The sequence below is a fragment of the Trichechus manatus genome, unplaced genomic scaffold, assembly GCF_000243295.1.
Source record: "Trichechus manatus latirostris isolate Lorelei unplaced genomic scaffold, TriManLat1.0 scaffold00031, whole genome shotgun sequence".
Taxonomy (NCBI): domain Eukaryota; kingdom Metazoa; phylum Chordata; class Mammalia; order Sirenia; family Trichechidae; genus Trichechus; species Trichechus manatus.
This window is the reverse complement of record NW_004443967.1, coordinates 5,679,600-5,700,005: the sequence shown is the minus strand read 5'-3', so window position 1 is coordinate 5,700,005 and position 20,406 is coordinate 5,679,600. Positions and strand designations below refer to the sequence as shown.

Sequence of the window (20,406 nt, the reverse complement as noted above, 5' to 3'; positions counted from 1 at the left end):
CCTAAGGCTGAGAAGGGGAAAGTGTTGACATGTTGTGGAGTTGGCAACCAATGTCACAAAACAATATGTATATTAATTGTTTAATAAGAAGATAGGTTGCTCTGTAAACCTTCATCTAGAGAAAAAGAAAATGAAAAGCCTCAGCCTGAGAGAAAATGCAATCATATATCTGCTAAGCAACTAGTATCCAGAACATGTAAAGAACTACCAAACAACAATAATAAGAAAACAAACAACCCAATAAAAATGTGAAAAAAAAAATTTTGAACAGATATCTCACCAAAGAAGATATACAGATGGCAAGTAACCATATGACACAATGCTCAACATCATTAGTTATTAGGGAAATGCAAATCAATACCACAAAGAGATACCACTACATGCCTATTAGAATGGCTAAAATTTAAAAGGCTGTCCACACCAAGTGTCGATGAGAATGTGGAGAAACTAGAGCACTCACACACCGCGGGTGAGGATGTAAATGATACAACTACATTGGAAAGCAGTTTGGCAGTTTCTCAGAAAGTTAAACATATATCTACCATATGATCCAGCCATTCCACTCTTAGTTATTTACTCAAGAGAAATGAAAGCCTACGCCTGTACAAAGATAGCTACATGAAAGTTCATAGCAGCTTTATACATAACAGCCAAAAACTGGAAAGTACCCAAATGTCCACCACCAGATGAATGGATAAATAAATTGTATCCATACAATGGAATACTACTCAGCCATAAAAAGGAATACTACTAATATACTATTAATGAATCTCAAAGTAAATATGCGGAAAGAAGCTAGATAAAAAAGGAGTATATACTGTATGATTCCATTTATATGAAATTCTAGAAAATGCTAGCAAATCTATAGTGACAGAAAGCCGGTCAGTATTTGCCTGGAGACAAGAGGTGGCAAGAAGGGGAGGGAAGGAAGGATTACAAAGGGGCACATAGAAACTTTGGGGTGTACTGAATATTTTTATCATTTTGATTTCAGTGATAATTTCACATATATATGTATATACATACAGTCATGCACCACATAACATCCATTCAGGCACCATCCAACCACATATATATTTGTGGTCCCATAAGGTTATAACAGAGTTCAGAAATCCCAATTGGAGAATGGGACATAATGGACATAACCAGACGTAGCAAATGCAACAGCTTCCTGCACACAACATATGTATCTCATGTCTCTTGTATACAAAGCGACTGCACGCCAGGTGTATTTATCTCAAATTTTTAACATAATAGGCTTTATGGAAGTCCATTCTTAAGTATGAGTTGTTCGTAAGTCGGGTGTTCGTAATCTGGGGACTGCCTGTAACATGGTGTTCAAACAACGTCCAAATCACATAGCATCCTATTTCACAGAATCTATTGTGGACATTAAGTGATGCAGGACTCTATACATACATGTATACATGTATATACACATATATATACACATATATGTGTGTATGTATGTATATGTCAAAACTTATATCAAACTGTCCATTTTCAATATGTACAGTTTATTGTACGTCAGTCAACTAAACCTCAATAAAGCTGTTTAACATGATTTAAAGAAAAAGTATCACAATTAAATAATTCATTTTCAAAGTACTAAGAAGGAAAACCAGTGTTTTAAGCATATATAATAAAAGGTGACACAGCCTAAGCAATCAGAAAAGCCTCCTTTAGAAATTGATATTTAAGCTAAGATTTGAAAGACGATCAGTAATTAGCTAAGCAAAGACTAGATAAGAGATCATTCCGACCATCCCTCACAAATACAACAAGGAAACGGTGCTCAGCTTTGAGGGACTCCGAATCAGGGAGCAGAGGAAAGCAGTCCGGAACTGCAGGGAGACAAGAATCAACAAATCAACGAGTCACATACAGTGAGAAAATCACTTCTCCCACCATCCCTGCCCCTTGCCCAGCCATGTGAGCCACTGGCTGCTGTGAACTGGGGTAGTGGCCTCAGAAAAAGAGCCTGCTTCCCTAACCACCACAGTCCCTACCTGTGTAGGGACAGGACCCCAAGCTTCTGTCCTAAAATCAACAAGGCAGACCTTCCCAGGGGTCTGTTTTGAATGTGCCAGCACCTCCCCCATTCAAACACTGTCAGTTGCAAGCCTACTGTGAATTGCTATAGAAGGCATGTGCAGTGGAGTCTGCTCTTACAGTCAACACTCTACCTGCCTCCCTGAGTACTTGTCTTAGTTACCTAGCGCCACTATAACACAAATACCATAGTAGATGGCTTTAACAAACTGAAGTCTTTTCTTTCACAGTCTAAGAGGCTATAACTCCAACTTCAGGGTGCCAGCTCCAGGGGAAGGCTTTCTCTCTGTCAGCTCTGGGGGGAGGTCCTTGCCATCAATCTTCCCTGTAGGAGGAGGTTCTCAGTGCAGGGACCCCAGTCCAAAGGACACGCTATTCTCCTGGCTTTTGTTTCTTGGTGGTATGAGGTCCCCCATGTCTCTCTGCTGGCTTCTCTCTTTTATATATCAAAAGAGACTGGCTTAAGACACAACCTAATCTTGTAGATTGAGTCCTGCCTCATTAACATAACTTCCCGGATCTTGCCTCATTAACATCACAGAGGTAGTATTTATAACACATAGGAAAATCACATCAGATAACAAAATGGTGGACAATCACACAATACTGGGAATCATGGCCTAGTCCAGTTGACACATATTTTGGGGGGCCACAATTCAATCCATGACAGTACTCCACAGCTCAGGCCTCTGAAACCAACAGGACAGACCTCCCAGGGAGTCAGTTCCGGTCTGTCTGCTCTCCCTTTCAGTCAGTGCTGAGGACTCCTGACTGAGGCTTCTGTGTGCTAAGACACAGGCATCTTTAATGGAGGCTCCCTGCACAGCCAGCATACTTCAGGGTGGGGCTCTGACAGCAACCAGGCAGATCTCCACAGGGATCTGACCACAGCATGACACCTCTTCCCCCACCTGGTAACTGTTGGTTGCCAGGCTATTGCAAATTGCTACAGAAGGCCTCCCCAGTGGAGTTTGTTCCTATAGTCAGCACTTGACTTGTTCCCCGATGGACCCCATAGCTCAGGCCTCTGAAAGCAGGAAGACAGACTTCCCTGGGGATCAGTTTGGATCTGTCTGCCCCCCCTTACAGTTGGCGCTGAGGACTGCTGACTGAGGCTGTTATGTGCTAGGAAGCAGGCATCTTGAGTGGAAGCTACTTCCACAGCCAACATACTACAGGGCGGACTCTGATAGCAACAAGGCAGACCTCGCTGGGTGTCCATTTGGGGTGTGACTACCTCTCCTCCAACCAGTAACTGCTGGCTGCTGGACTGATACAAACTCCTACAAAAAGCTCCCTACAGTGGAGTCAGGAGGTGGGTTTACCTAAGTGGAGACTGCCCTCACAACTGCCACAGGGCCACTAGGGCTCTGAAACCAACAAGACAGATCTCTCAGAGGTCCTTCTGGGGAATGCCAGCCCCTCTTCCTCCCGAAATGGAAGAAAGCCTGCCTGTGCTTCCACTGAATGCCAGCTCAAATATAAGCAGCCCCAAAGAGCAGAGAAGGAAGGGCAAAACTGGACAGCAACACCCAGGCCCGAAGGGGGCTTACTGGGTGTTGATTTTCTGAGTAAATATATGATTGCAGAAACAGAGAAGGGAAGGGTGTAACGGACAGAGTGGACTGCGCCCCCTGGTAGACAGACCGATTAATCCACGATATCTCGCCTGAGTGGCAGTGCCCCCTGGTGGACAGACTGACTACAGCTTGTTCTCTGGTGTGTTTGGGAGAGACTGAAAGTTGAAAAACAAGATCTGGAACTTTCAAATCCCAATTATACCAGGAAGGGAGAAGGAGCTATCACAGAGAGGGAGACGAAATGGTAAGCAAAGGCCAAAGGCTCTGCACACCTAAGAGTTTCTTGCAGAAAATAGTGCAGGCAAAAAAAAACAAATACTGGGGAAAGCTGAGAAAGTTAACATCCTCAACAATTCCAATGCTTCAACAAAAAATCACAAGACACACAAAGAACAGAGAAACAACAGCCTATCCAAATGAACATGACAAAGGGAAGTGAAAGCACATCTGGGGATGATCAAATATGAAAAAAAGGAAGAATATAATAGAACATTAAACACAATTAAAGAACTAATGGAAAACACAGACAAAGAGCTAAAAGAAATAAGGAAAATAATGCAAGAACAAAATGAGGATCTAAGAAAAGAGATACTGCAATCGAAAGGGACAATAACTGAAATGAGAAACACAATAGGACTTACCAACAGATTTAATCACAGAAGAAAGAATCAATGAATTAGAAGATAAGACAGTTAAAATTGCAGATAGTTAAAATTTTCTTGTCACTGAAGAATGACAAGAAAAGAGGCCCAACAAGGCTGAGCACAGTTTAATGGAATTATGGGACAACAATAAACCTAATATATGCATCATGGGAATTCCAGAAGGAGATGAGAGAGAGAAAAGAACAAAAAGAATATTTGATGAAATAATGACAAAAAAAATTTCCCCAATCCAACAAAGGACATGAATCTACCAAACCAAGAATTTCAAAGAACCCCTAGCAGGATAAATCCAAAGAGATCTACACCAAGAGGCATCAGAGCTAGGTTCTCAAAATTTAAAGATGAAGAGAGAATCATGAAAGCACTGAGAGAGAAGCAAACAGTCACATACAAAGGATCCTCAATAAGATTAAAGTACCGATTTTTCCTCAGAAACACTGCAGGCCAGAAGGCAATGGAATGATACATTTAAAGTGCTGAAAGAAAAAAACCGTCAACCAAGAATACTATCCCCAGTGAAACCACTCTTTAAGAATGAAGGTGAAATTAAAACATTCCCAAACAGAAGCTGATAGGGTTCATATCCACCAGACTGGCCCTACAAAAAATACTAATGGGAGTTCTGTAGATGGAAGGGAAAAGACACTAGAAAGTAATTCAAAGCTGTAAAAAAGAAAGATCCCCAATAAAGGGAAATGCATGGACAAGTATAAGGGCTATTAATAAGGTATTCATGCTTGATAATTCTAAATGTTCTGTCCTTCATGTTTTTAATGCCAAATATATAAAATGCAAGGATAAAATTATGTTACAGGACACATGAAATATAAAGACATAATTAGTGATAACAACAAAGGGAGGGAGAGAAATGGCATAGATATAGAATTTCTTGTATGTTTCTAAAGTTAAGTTTGTATCAAATTACCCTACAATGTTATAAATACAAGCTCTTAAATGTAATATTCATGGTAACCACTAAGAAAATATAAAAACATACACAAAAGGTAAGGAGAAGGGAACCAAAAGGCTCACTATAATAAACCAACAAAACACAAAATCAAGCAGTACTAAAGGATAAAGCCAAAGAAGGCTTAAGATACATAAAAAACAAATAAGAAAATGGCAGAAGTTAGTCACTTCTTATCAGTAATTACAGTAACTACAGTGAATGTCAATGTACTAAAGGCTCCAATCAAAAGGCAGAGAGTGGTAGAATGGATAAAAAACATGACCCAACTATATGCTGTTAGAAGAGACACACCTTAAACCCAAGGACACAAACAGGTTGAAAGTGAAAGGATGGAAAAAAATATTCCATTCAAGTAATAACCAAAAGAGAGTTGGGGTGGCAATCTTAATATCAGACAAAGTAAACTTCAAGACAAAATCTGTCAGAAGAGATGAAGATGAACATTACATAGTGATAAAATGGTCAATTAATCAAGAAGATTTAACAATCATAAATATATACGTACCCAACATCGGGGCACCTAAATATATAAAGCCAACACTGATTGAATTGAAGGAAGAAATAGACAGTACTACTATAATAGCTGGAGACTTCAATACACCACTTTCAATATTGGACAGAACATATATAAAGAAGATGAACAAGGAAACAGAGGATCTGAATGACACTATAAACCAACTAGACTTAAAAGACATATATAGAACACTCCACCCAAAAACAGCACAATATACATTCTACTCCAGTGCACATGGATCATTCTTCAGGATATACCACGTTAGGTCACAAAGCAAGTCTTGATAAACTTAAAAAGACTGAAATCATACAAATTCAAAATGGATTAAGGACCTAAAGGTGCAAACTAAAACCACAAAATTCTTAGAAGAACAAGCAGGGGCAATTCTGTCAGGCCTAGCTTTCAGCAATGTATTATCTCATATGACAAAAACACAAACAGTAAAAGACAAAATAAATAAAATGGTACCTCATAAAAATTAAAAACTTTTGTTCCTCAAAAGACTTTACCAAAAAAGTGAAAAGACAAGCTACTGACCAGAAGAATATCTTTGGAAATCATATATCCAACAAGAATCTAATATCCAAAATACTTAACAACAAACAGACAAACAACCCAATCATAAAATGGTCAAGGAACTGAATAGACTTTTCACCAAAGACAACATCCAAATGGTCACCAAACACATGAAAAGATGCTCAGTATCATTAGCCGTCAGGGAGATGCAAATCAAAACAACAATGAGATACCATTTCACTCCCACTAGAATGGCTAAGATTAAAACACACACAATAACAAATGTTGATGAGACTGTGGGTAAACTGTGGAACATTTATCCACTGCTGGTGGGAATGCAAAATGGTACAGCCGTTGTGGAGAATAGCATGGTGGTTCCTCAAAAAACTAAAAATAGAACTACCATATGACCCAGTAATTCCACTCCTAGGTATATAACCAGAAGACTTGAAAGAGAGACTCGAAAAGAGACTTGTACACCAATGTTCACTGCAGCACTATTCAAAATAGCTAAAAGGTGGAAACAACCTAAACATCTATTAACAGATGAATGGGTAAACAAAATGTGGTACATATACACAATGGAATACTACTTAGGTAGCAGGAGAAATGAGGCCTTGATATATGCTACAGTATGGATGGAGCTTGAAGACATTATGCTGATTGAAATAAGCCAATCACAAAAGGACAAATATTGTATGACCTTACTTATATAAAAAGACAAGAAAGGGCAAATGTATAGAGACCAAAGTTTATTAGTGGTTATCAGGGGCAGGAAGGAGGAGGGAAAGGGGGATTAGTGGTGATGGAAAAATTGCATTGATTAAGAGTAGGGCTGCATAGCCGATTATTGCAATTGCTGTCAATAAGTTGTACACCTGTAAAAAGTTGAATTGGCAAAAGTTGTGTGATACGTATATTTACAACGATGGGGAAAAAGTAGCTGCTGAGGCTGCTTATGTACAACCAAACACCTCATGGGATTTGGTTCCTTGGTTTGGAGATTTAGGGTCATAGTTTCATGGGACATCCCAGTTGACTGGCCTAATAATGTGTTTAGTGCTTCTGTTCTACCTCCTAGTTCGTTGCATAGTGCCTAGAGTCTTAAAAGCTTGCAAGCTGCCATCCAAGGCACAACACTTGGTATCTATTCACCTGGAGCAACAGAGGAAGGAGAGTCAGGAATAGGAGGAGGATATGGAATGTGTGGCTAAGTGCCTCCATGAACAACTGCCTCCTTTGCCATGAGACCAGAGATGGATGGTGCCCAGCTACCATTACTGAACATTTTGATCAAAGATTCCATAGAAGAATCCTTATCAAAAGGGGGAAAATGTAGAACAAAGTTTAAAATTCTCATGGACTCTAGACTTTTTGGAGCCATGGAGGTGGATGAACCCCTGAAACGACTGCCCTGAGATAATCTTTAAAGCTTAAACCAAAAATATCCCCTGAAGTCTTCTTAAAACCAAACAATAGTTTAGCTTAACTAATAAAAAAGGTCTGCCTTGAGCATTATGCTCGTTTAAGAACTATCTATATGGTTTCAAATTGACAACAGCAACTTGAAAGATCAGATAGGAATCTTGGGGGGCAATGAGTTTATGTTAATGAGGGAGAAACAACTAAGAAAAGGAGGGTGAGAATGGTTGCGCAACTCGAAGAATGTGATCAGTTCACTAAGAATGTAATCAGTTACATGTCACAAATAATGTAATCAATGTCACCAACGTACATGCAGTTGCATTGGTGTATGTTATGCTGTGTATATTTTCAACAACAACAACAAAATAAATAAAATTTAGGGGAAAAAAAGACTAGATAGGAAAGAGGGTCCAGAGAGAATTAACAGCATGTGTGAAAGACCACGCACGAAGCCAAAAGCAACTGGCACGTTCACTGAACGCTAAAAGACCAGTGCAGACAAAAAGGGGAGCAGGGGTGGGGGAGGGGGAGGGATGAGTCGCATCTGAAGTGGGCAGGAGCCAGATCAAGCAGACACTTAACTTTAGAAACAGTGCTTCTACTTTACCAATTTTGGATCTGAGAAACATTCAACTGAAATTATTTTAAATTGCTATCATATGATTAGTTTAATAACGTAAAGAAATCCAAGGATATAAACTATATATTACAAATTTACTTTGAAATAAGACCTGGGACAGGGAACATTAACTTTACAGTTATTAATAGCTTCCTCACTATTAATAAAAAGATCCCAAATATATATGTATATATGCATATATATTTTTAATAGTTGCTTAGGAAAAGTAATGTTTACACATTTACCCTTGCTTCTTTTAGTGCATAACAGCACCTAATTCCTGCCATTATATTTCATTTTGCTGTCACTAGAAATAGAATACTGCAATTATAAATACATATGAAAGTCAGTATTCATGTCTGACTAACCTAACAAGTTAAAAAAACGTGTACACATTATATACATAATAACCCTAATAGATGATTTCAGGAAAATATTCAATAAATGTGTTTAAAATAATAATTTTACATATACTAGTAATTAACAATATAGTGAGATATTTTCCAATCTTAGAGCATTAATTTAGGTTATTTTGTTTCCCTAAGAGAAATTAGAAATGATAGCTTCCTAAGTCACATTATTAAGAAAACGTCCAAGTTTGAGCACAAAATATAAATGCAAATTTCCACTACTTCACAAAAATAATTCTAAAGAACTAGCTTCCAAAAAGGAAACATCATTCAAATTGTTTATCTGCAAAATGTTTTCTAACCTAATGTTAGACTAAGCTACTCAAATAACTCTGATTAGAATATATTATATACTTGGTTGTTATTATTATATTGGCACTGTCCTTTCTGATTCTCAGTGCTAGGTCCTTTAGTCTACCTTTAAGCTGAAGATCAGTGTTCACTGTGTTTTACCTATGTGAGGGATGGCTTGTAATTCTGAATGTTTTATTCTTGTCAAGCAGAAACAGAAGACTGCAATCAATGCTAAGAGAACTCAAGTACCAATTTTGATGCCATATTTGCTTCCGCTTTTCTCCCCCCAACCATCAATCTTCCATTCTAGAGAAGCATTTGAAGAATACTTATTCCCTAGTGAAATCCCTATGGTAGGGGGAAAAAAAAAGCTAAGTTACCATGGAATCAGCCAATTAATTTTGACACCTGCTTATCAAGACTTATCAATCATTTTTTATGTCTGTTAGATTGCTATCCTTCAGTTTACTAAAAGATTCTCAAGATAGTTAATAAAGTGAGAACTCCCAGTTAAAGTCTTTCCCACTGTGAAATTACTTCAAATGCTGGATAAAACAAGCCACCATCCTCAAAATAAACCTTTCACAGCTCAGCATGTACTTTACCAGGAAGAATTCTTTTCTTCTAAGTATGATTCTTCCCTTTAACATTAAATACCACCTTTTCTTCACCTCTAAGAGTATACATAAGAAAACACAGATAGTTGTACCAGTTATATTTACTCAAATTAGCAGCCTGTATTTCACAGAGAAATGAAAAAGCATTTACCAATAGGGCACAATGAATCATAGGAAATAACAGCGTCCAAGGAAATGATGAATGTTCAATGATTTTTCAAAGTTTATCGTTATTTAACTATATCTACATTAAAAATCTCTCTCTCTTTTACTCACTAATGTTTGATATTAATGAACGCCATCTCTCAATGTTATTTAACCTAGTTTCAACTCTATCTGTGATCTTTCTTACTAACTGGGACAACATCTGCTAGTGAGGTCACAGGCTGCTGAGCCAGCTGATTAACAAGTTCCACTACTATAAAACATAGCTAGAAGCTTCTCAGGATCACAGCAATTCTTGTCCTTTGCAGACAAATGGAGTAAATCCACCCACACAAAGGCCAATATCCCTAAATTACATATTAATCAGGCAATCGTATGAGAAAAATGTAAAAAATGGATGTGGCCTTTTTTTCACTGTTGGCAACCAGTTTATATGTTCAAAATTCCCTCTTGTCAGGCAAAAAGCTGGCTGCCACTGTCATAACAAAACTTAAGAACACTTAGTTCTGCTGTCACATGGGGTCGACATGAGTCAAAACTGACTCAACGGCACCTAACAATAACAAGTACAAAAGGGCTACTAACAAGCACAGTTCAGTAAGATATCTTGCCTCATCTTGAAACGGTTGCTTCTTTAACTTTTCATTAGCACCTCTCCCAAATTAAAAAAAAAAAAAAAGTATTAAAAAAACTATGGTACTGAAAATAAAAATAAAAATAAAAACTATGGCACTGCACTAATTTGAGAAAGTATGAACACAGGAAACATTTCAAACTATTGCTGTGAGTGAATTTCATAAAACTTCATTTTGAGATTTCACTTCCAAAGACCTGTGGTAAATAATTTAAATAGTAGGATCTCACCTGAAATGAAAAAGTTCCATTTAAAAAAGAATTATCTTACATTGAGTTTTAAGGGGCATTTTTTTTAACCAGCAACAACAACAAAAAATTGGAAAATACGCCATGTTTAAAACACGAAGAAAATGGTTCTACAATACATTAGTAAGGCGAACCATAAAACGGTCAATTCCTATGTTTGCTTAGAGCCCAAGATACGTTTCACAGAGATTTTGCTATCATCCTGACAATAAATATTAGTAATCTGCATAGTGTAATTTCAGAGCCATAAATTAGCCAGCAAACCTTTTATTAAATTTTGCTGACTAAGAAGTAGACTTACTTTATCTTTAACATAGAACTGCTATCTGCAAGTTGTCAGATGGATACCCTAGCCTCCACTTACTTACTGCCACTTACTGCCAGGACTTCCAACCGGTTACTTCAGGTTCAAATCCCTGCTGAGAACTTGTATTTCTAACAAGTTCCCAGTGCATGCTAAAGCTGCTGGTAAGGGATCAGTTCTGAGAACCACTAGCACAGCAGTGGTTCTCAAAATTTATTATACCTAAGAATCATCTGGGGATCTTGTTAAAATGTAGATTCTGAATCAGCAGATCTGGAGTGGAAATGCAAATTTCTCAACAGGGGTTCCAACCAGAAAGAACTGGTTTGAAGCCCTGCTTACTGCTCCCCACCTCAACCGTTGTCTTTTTATATCAGGAGGAATGCAATAAACACCAACCAATAGGGTGAAAGTATTTTTACAGTCGTAAAGCAAATTCCTTGCCCTTTTATCTTCAGAAAAACCTAAGTGATGCTCCCACACAACAGCTGATAGTGAAATAAACCAAAAAAAAAAAAAAACAAATCCATTGCCATAGTGTCTATTCTGACTCATAGCGACCGTACAGAACAGAAGAGAACTGCCCCATGGGGTTTCCAAGGAGCGGCTGGTGGATTCGAACTGACGGCCTTTTAGTCAGCAGCCGAGCTCTTAACCACTGCACCACCAGGGCTCCGATAATGAAACAGCCAGTCAGAAAATTCCTTATCTTCACTACGTAAAGTCCAGGTATCCTTTTAATTCACCCAAAGTCACCTTTGTATTTCTTAATTCAAGACTGTCCTAGCAAATTCAACATAGCATATTGGTTAAAAACACATTGTGGAGTTAAACTGGACGAATTGGAATCACGACTCTGCCTACTACTTGGTAACCTTGGGCATATGACTTAAATTCATTGCCTTGATTTCTAGCTGTAAACCCAGTATAACAATTCTAGTGACTCAGAGTTATGAAGATTAAATGAGATAATACCTGTAAAGAGATCAGAACAGTGTTTGGCACACAGTAACCCCATCATAAACTCTATTTATTATGATTATTATTACTAGTAATTAAACTAAAATGATGCCAGTGGTTACCTCTAGAGAGGGCAGTAGGATGGGGAAAGTGGGAGGTACTGGTGGATCAAAACTTTTAACATTTACATTTCTGTACTGTTTGAATTTTTCACGATGTGCGTGTATAAATGAGTTACTTGCGTAATTTTGATTTAAAAATATTCTCCTAGCAAAATGCTGTTTGGCACCATAACTAACTGGAAATGTTCTCGATGAGCGGGGCATCAGAAGCGGCTGCCGGCATCTGGAACACTCGGGAAAGGCTTGGCGTCCACACGGGGAGTGCTCCGCGCAGAGCCGGGGTCCCCCAGCGCAGCGCCCAGGGCTGGAGAGGCGCGGCGCGCGGAACTGTTCCCGGCCCTGGGACCCGAGGCCGCGGCGGGCGCGGGGCAGGGATGCGGTTCGGGGGCCGGCGAAGGCACTTACTTGAATCTGCCCTGGCAGTGCTGGCACTGGTCCCCCACCCAGCCAGGGTCGCAGAGGCAGGTGGAGTTGACACAGCGGCCCGAGAAGCAGGAGCCGGTCTTCTCGCACGGCTTGGACTGGGACACCTGCGCGTAGAGTGCCAGGTAGAGGAAGCCATAGCACAGCAGCCAGCTGTGCCCGTCCAGCAGCCAGGAGGAGGCGCTCCCGCAGCCGCCGGCCGGCCGAGTCCTCCACAGCCCCGGGGTCTCCGGCTGCGGGGGGCCAGAGCTGGCCTGGCCGCCCGGCTCCATCTTCCCCCGCGCCCCTGGCCGGCGGGGCTACGCGTGGTGGCGCCGACAGGGATCCTCCGGGGGGACCCGCTGCAGCAGCCTCGCCGCCGCCCGCCGCCGCCGCTCCTCCTCCTCCTCACAGCGCCTGTCCCAGTCCGCTCCCCAGGAGGGACAGATGGACAGATCCCAGCCGCTGTCGCCTGCGCTCGGCTGCCTCCAGTCGCACTCGGGCATCGCCTCTCCGTCTCCTGACCTTGTCCTCAGCGAGCGGACCCACGCCGCGGCGCCCGGGCCGGGCCGGAGGCGGGAGCAGCGGCGCGGGCTGCGCGGGGCTCTCGGAGAGGACCCGCGGGGGGCAGGGGCCCTGGGGGAGGGGCTTGGGGGAGGGGGAGGGGCCCGCGCGGCCCCGCCTAGCCCGCGGCTGGCGCCGACTGCCTCGACTCCGAGAGCCGCGCGTCCGGGGGGCAGGGGCCGAGCTGGAGCGCTGAGGTGGGCGCACCCAACGCGGGGAGGGGGGATCGGGGGGCGGGGGTCAGCCCTGCACAGCCCGGCGGGCAGCCAGCGGGCCCCCAGCTGCCATCTACTCTCCCGTGCCGTCAGCCAGCGGCCCGGGCTGCGGCTGGAGCCCGCTGTGCGCCGGACCGCCTCCCCACCCTCCCGCGAGCCCACTCTCCACCCCCGGCAGCGCTTTGGTCTCGCCCCGCCCCTGACAGGGACCGGGGGCTCCCCGCGCGCGCCCGCCCGCCGGCCAGCTCCCGAGCAGAGGGGAGGCTGCCCCCAGGTGTGGCCCGCGTACCCGCGGTGCCCGTCCCCTCGGCGAGTACGGGAACCCCCTAACCCCGGTCCCCTGAACCCCTGAAATTAAAGATCGGACGGGCTTCGCAGCTTCAGCAAAAAAGCAACCCTTCCCGTCCGCCGTCTTCAGCGGAAAAAGTGCAGGGCTTTTCCCTAGCGCTTCCCCTTCTTCCGCCCCATCCTCCAGCCGATTTCTTCTTTTTTTTCTTAAATGAGAAAAACTCCCAACAACACACAAAGAGCTGGGCCTGTGCAGCAGGCAAAAGTCTTAAAGGCACCGCAGTCCTACCACGTTGTGGGGTCCGCAAGAACAGGGAGGGGCGGGGGCGAGGGGCGGGAAGCCTTGGCCAAGGAGGGACCTTTCCAAGGGGGAGCCATTTCTTCCACGGAAATAACGACGCCCTCCTCCCCAACAAAGAGCTCCGAGGTTCTGAGCTCCTAACGCGCCACCCATTGCGACGCTGCTCGGAACCCCACGTATCTCCTTGTCTGCCTGTCAATGTTTCCTCCATCTGGGACAATATTCTGCCTTGAAAAAAATATTGCAGCCTCGTGGCTTTTTTTCAGAAGAGCAGAAATGATGCCCAGGAGAGAGTCGTTTTCCTTTCTCGGCGATAATCTTTCTTCCTTTAGATGACTTTCCAAGATTGGATGGCATATGGTGAAATTTTTGCTTTATACTTTCGTGCCTTCTCTAAACAGACTGTTTGAACCTTTGAAAAAGGAAGCCAAACACAAATTGCAGCCGTGTATACTCGCAGTGTTGCTGGAGCCATACCAGAGAAGGGCAAGCAGAATGAAAAAGAATTTGAAATCATCATTTCTGACAGCAAAAGGAGAAAGAAGTTTTAGTTGTAACCACGCAGTCATAATATTATTGTTAAGATTCAACTCGTGTTTATTTTGGGTATAATGTACCCAAAGTCATCTCTTTTAATCCTCTATTATTCCCACTTTGCAGATGAGATCCTCCATTAACCCCATTTTGCAGATGAGGAAAGAGAGATTCAGAAAGGTTGAAGGATTTGTCAATGGCAGGTTAAAAGAAGTAGTGAACAGAGCTTTAAACACAAGTCCTCTCACTTATGTTCTTGTTTCACTATTACCAGGCCGCTTTTATCAGCAGATGCTTTGTTCTCTTTTGGTGAATAAAACAGGGCTTCAAACCGGTTCCTTCAGGTTCCAACCCCTGCTGAGAATTTGCATTTCTAACAAGTTCCCAGGCGATGTTAATGCTACTGGTTAGGGGCCCATTTTGACAACCATTAGTAGAGCAGTGGTTCTAGAAGTTTATTATACATAAGAATTACCTAGGGATCTTGTTAAAATGTAGATTCTGATTCAGTATATCTGGGGTGGAAATGCAAATTCTCAGCACGGGTTCAAAGGGAAAGAACCAGTTTGAAGCCCTGGAATAAAATAGAAGAATAAAATGTAAGTGTTGGCTTGTTTTGCAAATACCTCAACAGTGACTTAAGGAGTAAAACAAAGGTCCAGAAAGAGGTGGCTCCTTTGCAAGTAAAAAAGAAAGTGAATCTCATTTGTATTCAAGCCAATCATAATTTCCATATGATATCAGTATCAGCAATATTATCACCAAACCTAAAGATTAGGAGACCCCCTTCTTCCCTTCACATCTTTTCCTCATCAGGGTGCCCCGTAGAGACTTCTTGGGATGGACGAGAAGGAGGAGGAAAACATTGCAAAAACCAATTAAAAGAAGGGTACTATTCTTGTCACACTTTTTTATTTCCATGACTATGAAATCCAGAAGAAGAACTCTTTCTAGTATCAGTCATATATGAACAGTATCTGCTGCTTTTTCCACTCCTCTAATGCCAACCAAAGTCAGCCACATCTTTTTCGCATCTAATGGGGAGTTGCTTTCAGACATGTGGAAAGTGGCCAAGCTCTTAAAACCCTCAGTGAGTGTGAAGGTGATTCAAAGGATACACTGGAACCCCTTTAACAAGAGAGATCACTGCTCAGCCACACACTGACTGCAACCTGCATTGGAGCAAAGGGTTTGCCCATTAAAAATATATAGCTTTTAATCGTCTAAAAATGATTACCAAAGACATCATGCTTGTTAAAGTAGAAGGACAGCGAAAAAGAGGAAGACCTGCAACAAGATGCATTGACACAGTGGCTGCAACAATGGGCTCAAATGTAGCAATGACTGTGAGGATGGCACAGGACCAGGCAGTGTTTGTTCTGTTGTATGTAGGGTCGCTATGGGTCCGAACTGACTCGACTACACCTGACAACAACAACAATCATCTAATAACTATAATCAGCTCAGTACTGCGTGTTGCACTGAAGAACGTGCAGCCCCAGAGGCTTCCTCTCACCGTTGCCTTTAGAATCAAGCTGAATGTATGAAATTTATATAAAATTACTCTCATAGTGATCTCACAGACTTTCAACTTACCCTATATTCTGTGTTCCTTTTTTTCGACAAACTCTTTCAGTCCGCCTTTACTAAGTAACTATTATGAATCTGAGCAAGAGAAAACAAAGGTGAAAAAAACATGATTTCTATCCTTGGATGAGCTGCTCTTCTGTTAAGCTCACTAGACTGGGAACTCCTTGTACAGTTGAGTGCCATATATTTTACAAATGTAGAAACAGAAAACTTAAATGATTTATAGTGTTCATACAAAGAGTCAGTGACAAAGCTTGCCTAGAATCTTGACTAATGGTTCAGTATCTTCTATGACTAAGAAATTTTAAAACTCCAACATGATGTGATCTCTTTTTTCCAAAGAAGTAGAGTCAGCATCATAGCAGTACTATATGACACTACAATAATTCATAGTATTGGTAATAGCAGTCATAAATCTAGCAGAAAGGTGAAAAGTTACTTCAAAGAGGTAGTGGGAAAAAAGTCAGTTACTGAAGTAGGATGAAATTGTTAAGACGGGAATTATCTATTAAAATCTCTCCATAGGAAAGATGAGAAAACTATATTTGTTTTCTCCACAATTAGCCTTATGTTATGACTTTCAGATATTTGAGGGAGTATATTTAATTTTAGCTCAACCACTTAACAGTTGTACTGTAACATGATGGGCAAAAATCTAAGACTTCACATCGTCAAATTGTTGGAAGGAGGCTCAAAGGATTGAAAAAAAGAGAGAGAGAGAAATGGTAGATCCACTGATCTTTTGATTGCTACTCAAAAAGTAAAAGATTCTATTTGGACTAATGAACCAAAGCAGCCCTCCTCAGCTGCTTGATTTAAGAATGATCTCTGCTCTGGTTATTGTTCACCATTTGGCTCATATGAGGCTTCCGAAAGCAGCCAAGATAATGAGAGCTGCAGAATCCTGGCCCTAAGAGCCAGAAATGCATTCATACAAAGGGACCCTTAGTGTAATTGTGTCAGTACTTTGAATACACTGATAGAGAATGAATGGCCTGCAAGATGAGAAAATAAAGAAAAATGAAGTTTAAGTACTCATTACAAAATTATTGATGATGTTAAAAATGTTTATATGGCTAAGATCTGAAACATTACCCCCCAAAAGAAATTTAACACTTTACTGTCTCTTGGATTTGTTCTTTTCTGCCATCCATTTCTCTTGCTGTCACACATGCAAACACACACATACACTCTGATCTTTCTGCCAGTTTTTCTACTTAACACATTTCAAGCATATTGTTGTAAGTAAATCCAAGGAAATAAATCCAAAGATTCTAAATTCATTATGCTGGGCTAGCACAATTGTTTTTTTTTTTAACTGGAAAATAAAATGACCGTCCCTAAACTCTTCATCCTAAATATTCAGACATGTTACCAAAAAAAGTTGATTACTGGTAATCAGTTGCAAAAATTTGTCTGTTAGTGGTAACTTTGGTGAAGGGTAAGACAGTACACAATACTGGGGAAGCTAGCACATCTTGTACAAGGAAAGGTCATAGAAGCTCCATAAGCACATTCAAACTCCCTGAGGGACCGAATTGCTAGGCAGAGGGCTGTGGGGGACCATGGTCGCGGGGAACATCTAGTTCAATTGGCATTACACAGTTTTTAAACACAATGTTCTACATTCTACCTTGGTGAGTAGCATCTGCGGTCTTAAAAGCCTGTGAGGAGCCATCTAAGATACTCCACTGGTCTCACCCCTTCGGGAGCAAGGGAGAATGAAGAGATCTGGGTACAAGGAAAAGATCAGTCCGAAGGACCACATCCACCAAGGCCTCCACCAAACTGAGTCCAGCACAACTAGATGGTGCCCGGCTACCACCACTGACTTCCCTGACCAGGATCACAACAGAGGGTTCTGGACAGAGCTGGAGAAGGATGCAGAATAAAATTCTAACACATAAAAAAAAGACCAGATTTACTGGCTTGACAGAGACTGGAGAAACCCCAAGAGTATAGTCCCCGGACACCCTTTTAGCTCAGTGGTGAAGTCACTCTCAAGGTTCACATTCAGCCAGGGATTGGACAGCCCCATAAAGCAAAACGGGCCTAATGAGGCACAGCAGTCCAGGGACAAGGACTAGAAGGCAGAAGGGGACAGGAAAGCTGGTGATAGGGAACCCAAGGTTGAGTAAGGACCGTGTTGACAAGTATTGGGGTTGTTAACCATTGTCCTGGGGCAATATGTGTACTAAGTGTTTAATGAGAAACTACTTTGTTCTATAAACCTTCATCTAAAGTGAGAATAGCAGCACAACTGGAAGAACGTAATCAATGTCACTGAATTGTACATGTAGAAATTTCTGAAATGGTATATATTTGGCTATATGTATTTTCACCAAAAAAAAAAAAAAAGGTCCTCTAAGGCTGAGAAGAGAAAGTGTTGACATGTTGTGGGGTTGTTAACAATGTCATAAAACAATATGTGTACTGACTGTTTAATGAGAAACTATCTGTTCTGTAAACCTTCACCTAAAGTACAATAAAAAAAAATTGTTTTTTATAAGTTAGTCTTTTGTGAATTTAATTGAGTAAAAATATGGACTAGGAGTTCCTGTTAAACTTGGTGTATTAAGCAATTTATCTCTGTTCCCTCCCCAAACTTTACCAACATTATAGGAAACCAAAAACCAAACCTGTTGCCGTGGAGTTGATTCTGACCCATTGGCGTAGTGGTTAACAGCTAGCCTGTTAATCAAAAGATCAGCAGTTCAAATCCACCAGCTGCTCCTTGGAAACTCTATGGGGCAGTTCTACCCTGTCCTATAGGGTTGCTATGAGTTGAAATCGACTCGATGGCAACAGGTTTAACATTATAGGAAAGATATTTAAATTTCTTGTTTGTTTGTTTGAAGGTGTAAATTCACAATGACAAAGAAAAAGAGAAAGGAACCAACAAGTAGATGAGAGGAGTCAATGCATTTTTGGAAGAAGAAAAGTGGATGGAGAAGTGATAACTAAAGCATACACACCTGCAGAGATGAATAATGACAAGAAACAAGCCTGTTTCTCCTGAAGAGCCCAACATAGCTTCAGGACCCAGGCAAGAGGTACCATGGATGGTAGAAGTGGGGCTCTAGAGTGAAAACAAGCGGAATAGTTGAGGACAGTTTAAAGCCCCAAAGTCCCTTTCCTCGCCTTCAAGCAGCCAGAAGGCTACTTCAGACCCAGCCCTGAAAGGAGGTTAATCTCTTGAGAAACTGAGTCAGAGAGGCTCCAGACTTGGGTCACCAGGCATAATGGAAGAAGGAGTGAGGTACCCAGTTGAAAATGGAGAGATTCAGTGAAAATGTATATATTTAGTGGTAATAATGATTTGCCAGTCCCCTTTTCCCACCTTTTCCAGGAACCCTCATAGACAACTGAATAACCCTAAGGGAATATATAGAATTCTATACCCAGCTATTCAGATTCATTGATAATTACTGGTGATTGGAATGCAAAAGCTAGAAACAAAGAAGGATCGGTAGTTGGAAAATATGGCCTTGGTGATAGAAATGATGCCAGAGATCGCATGATAGAATTTTGCACGACCAATAACTTCTTCATTGCAAATACCTTTTTTCAACAACATAAACAGCAACTATCCACACGGACCTCACCAGATGGAAGGCACAGGAATCAAATTGACTACATCTGTGGAAAGAGACGATGGAAAAGCTCAACATTATCAGTCAGAACAAGGCCAGGGTCTAACTGCAGAACAGACCATCAATTGCTCATATGCAAGTTCAAGTTGAAACTGAAGAAAATTAGAACAAGTCCACGAGAGCCAAAGTATGACCTTGAGTATATCCCACCTGAATTTAGAGACCATGTCAAGAATAGATTGGATGCGTTGAACACCAAAGACCAGACGAGTTGTGGAATGACATCAAGGACATCATACATGAAGAAAGCAAGAGGTCATTAAAAAGAAAGAAAGACAAGACCAAAATGGGAGTCAGAAGAGACTCTGAAACTTGCTCTCGAATGTCGAGTAGCTAAAGCAAAAGGAAGAAATGATGAAGTAAAAGAAATGAACAGAAGATTTCAAAAGGCAACCGGAGAAGACAAAGTAAAGTATTATAATGACATGTGCAAAGAGCTGGAGATAGAAAACCGAAAGGGAAGAACACGCTCGGCGTTCCTCAAGCTGAAAGAACTAAAGAAAAAATTCAAGCTGGAAGTTGCAATAGTGAGGGATTCTATGGGGAAAATATTAAACGATGCAGGAAGCATCAAAAGAAGATGGAAGGAACATACAGAGTCATTATATCAAAAAGAATTGGTCGATGTTCAACCACTTCAGGAGGTAGCATATGATCAAGAACCGATGGTACTGAAGGAAGAAATCCAAGCTGCACTGAAGGCAATGGCAAAAAACAAGGCTCCAGGAACTTACGGAATATCAATTGAGATGTTTCAACAGACG

General features: G+C 41.4%; 1 protein-coding gene across 4 annotated transcripts in view; it reads right to left on the bottom strand.

Moving 5' to 3' along the window:
- Positions 1 to 12,992, bottom strand: part of ATRNL1 (attractin like 1) — a 743,508-nt gene extending 730,516 nt beyond the window's left edge. For 3 of the 4 annotated variants that reach the window (XM_023729981.1, XM_023729982.1, XM_023729983.1), the window contains exon 1: positions 12,501 to 12,991. In XM_023729981.1, the coding sequence (XP_023585749.1) occupies positions 12,501 to 12,790 (290 nt within the window). In that variant the 5' untranslated portion in view covers positions 12,791 to 12,991. Of the gene's footprint in view, positions 1 to 12,500 lie in introns of all 4 variants that reach the window. The other variant, XM_004374869.2, reaches the window with a different exon arrangement.
- Between the last annotated feature and the right edge of the window lie 7,414 nt (positions 12,993 to 20,406).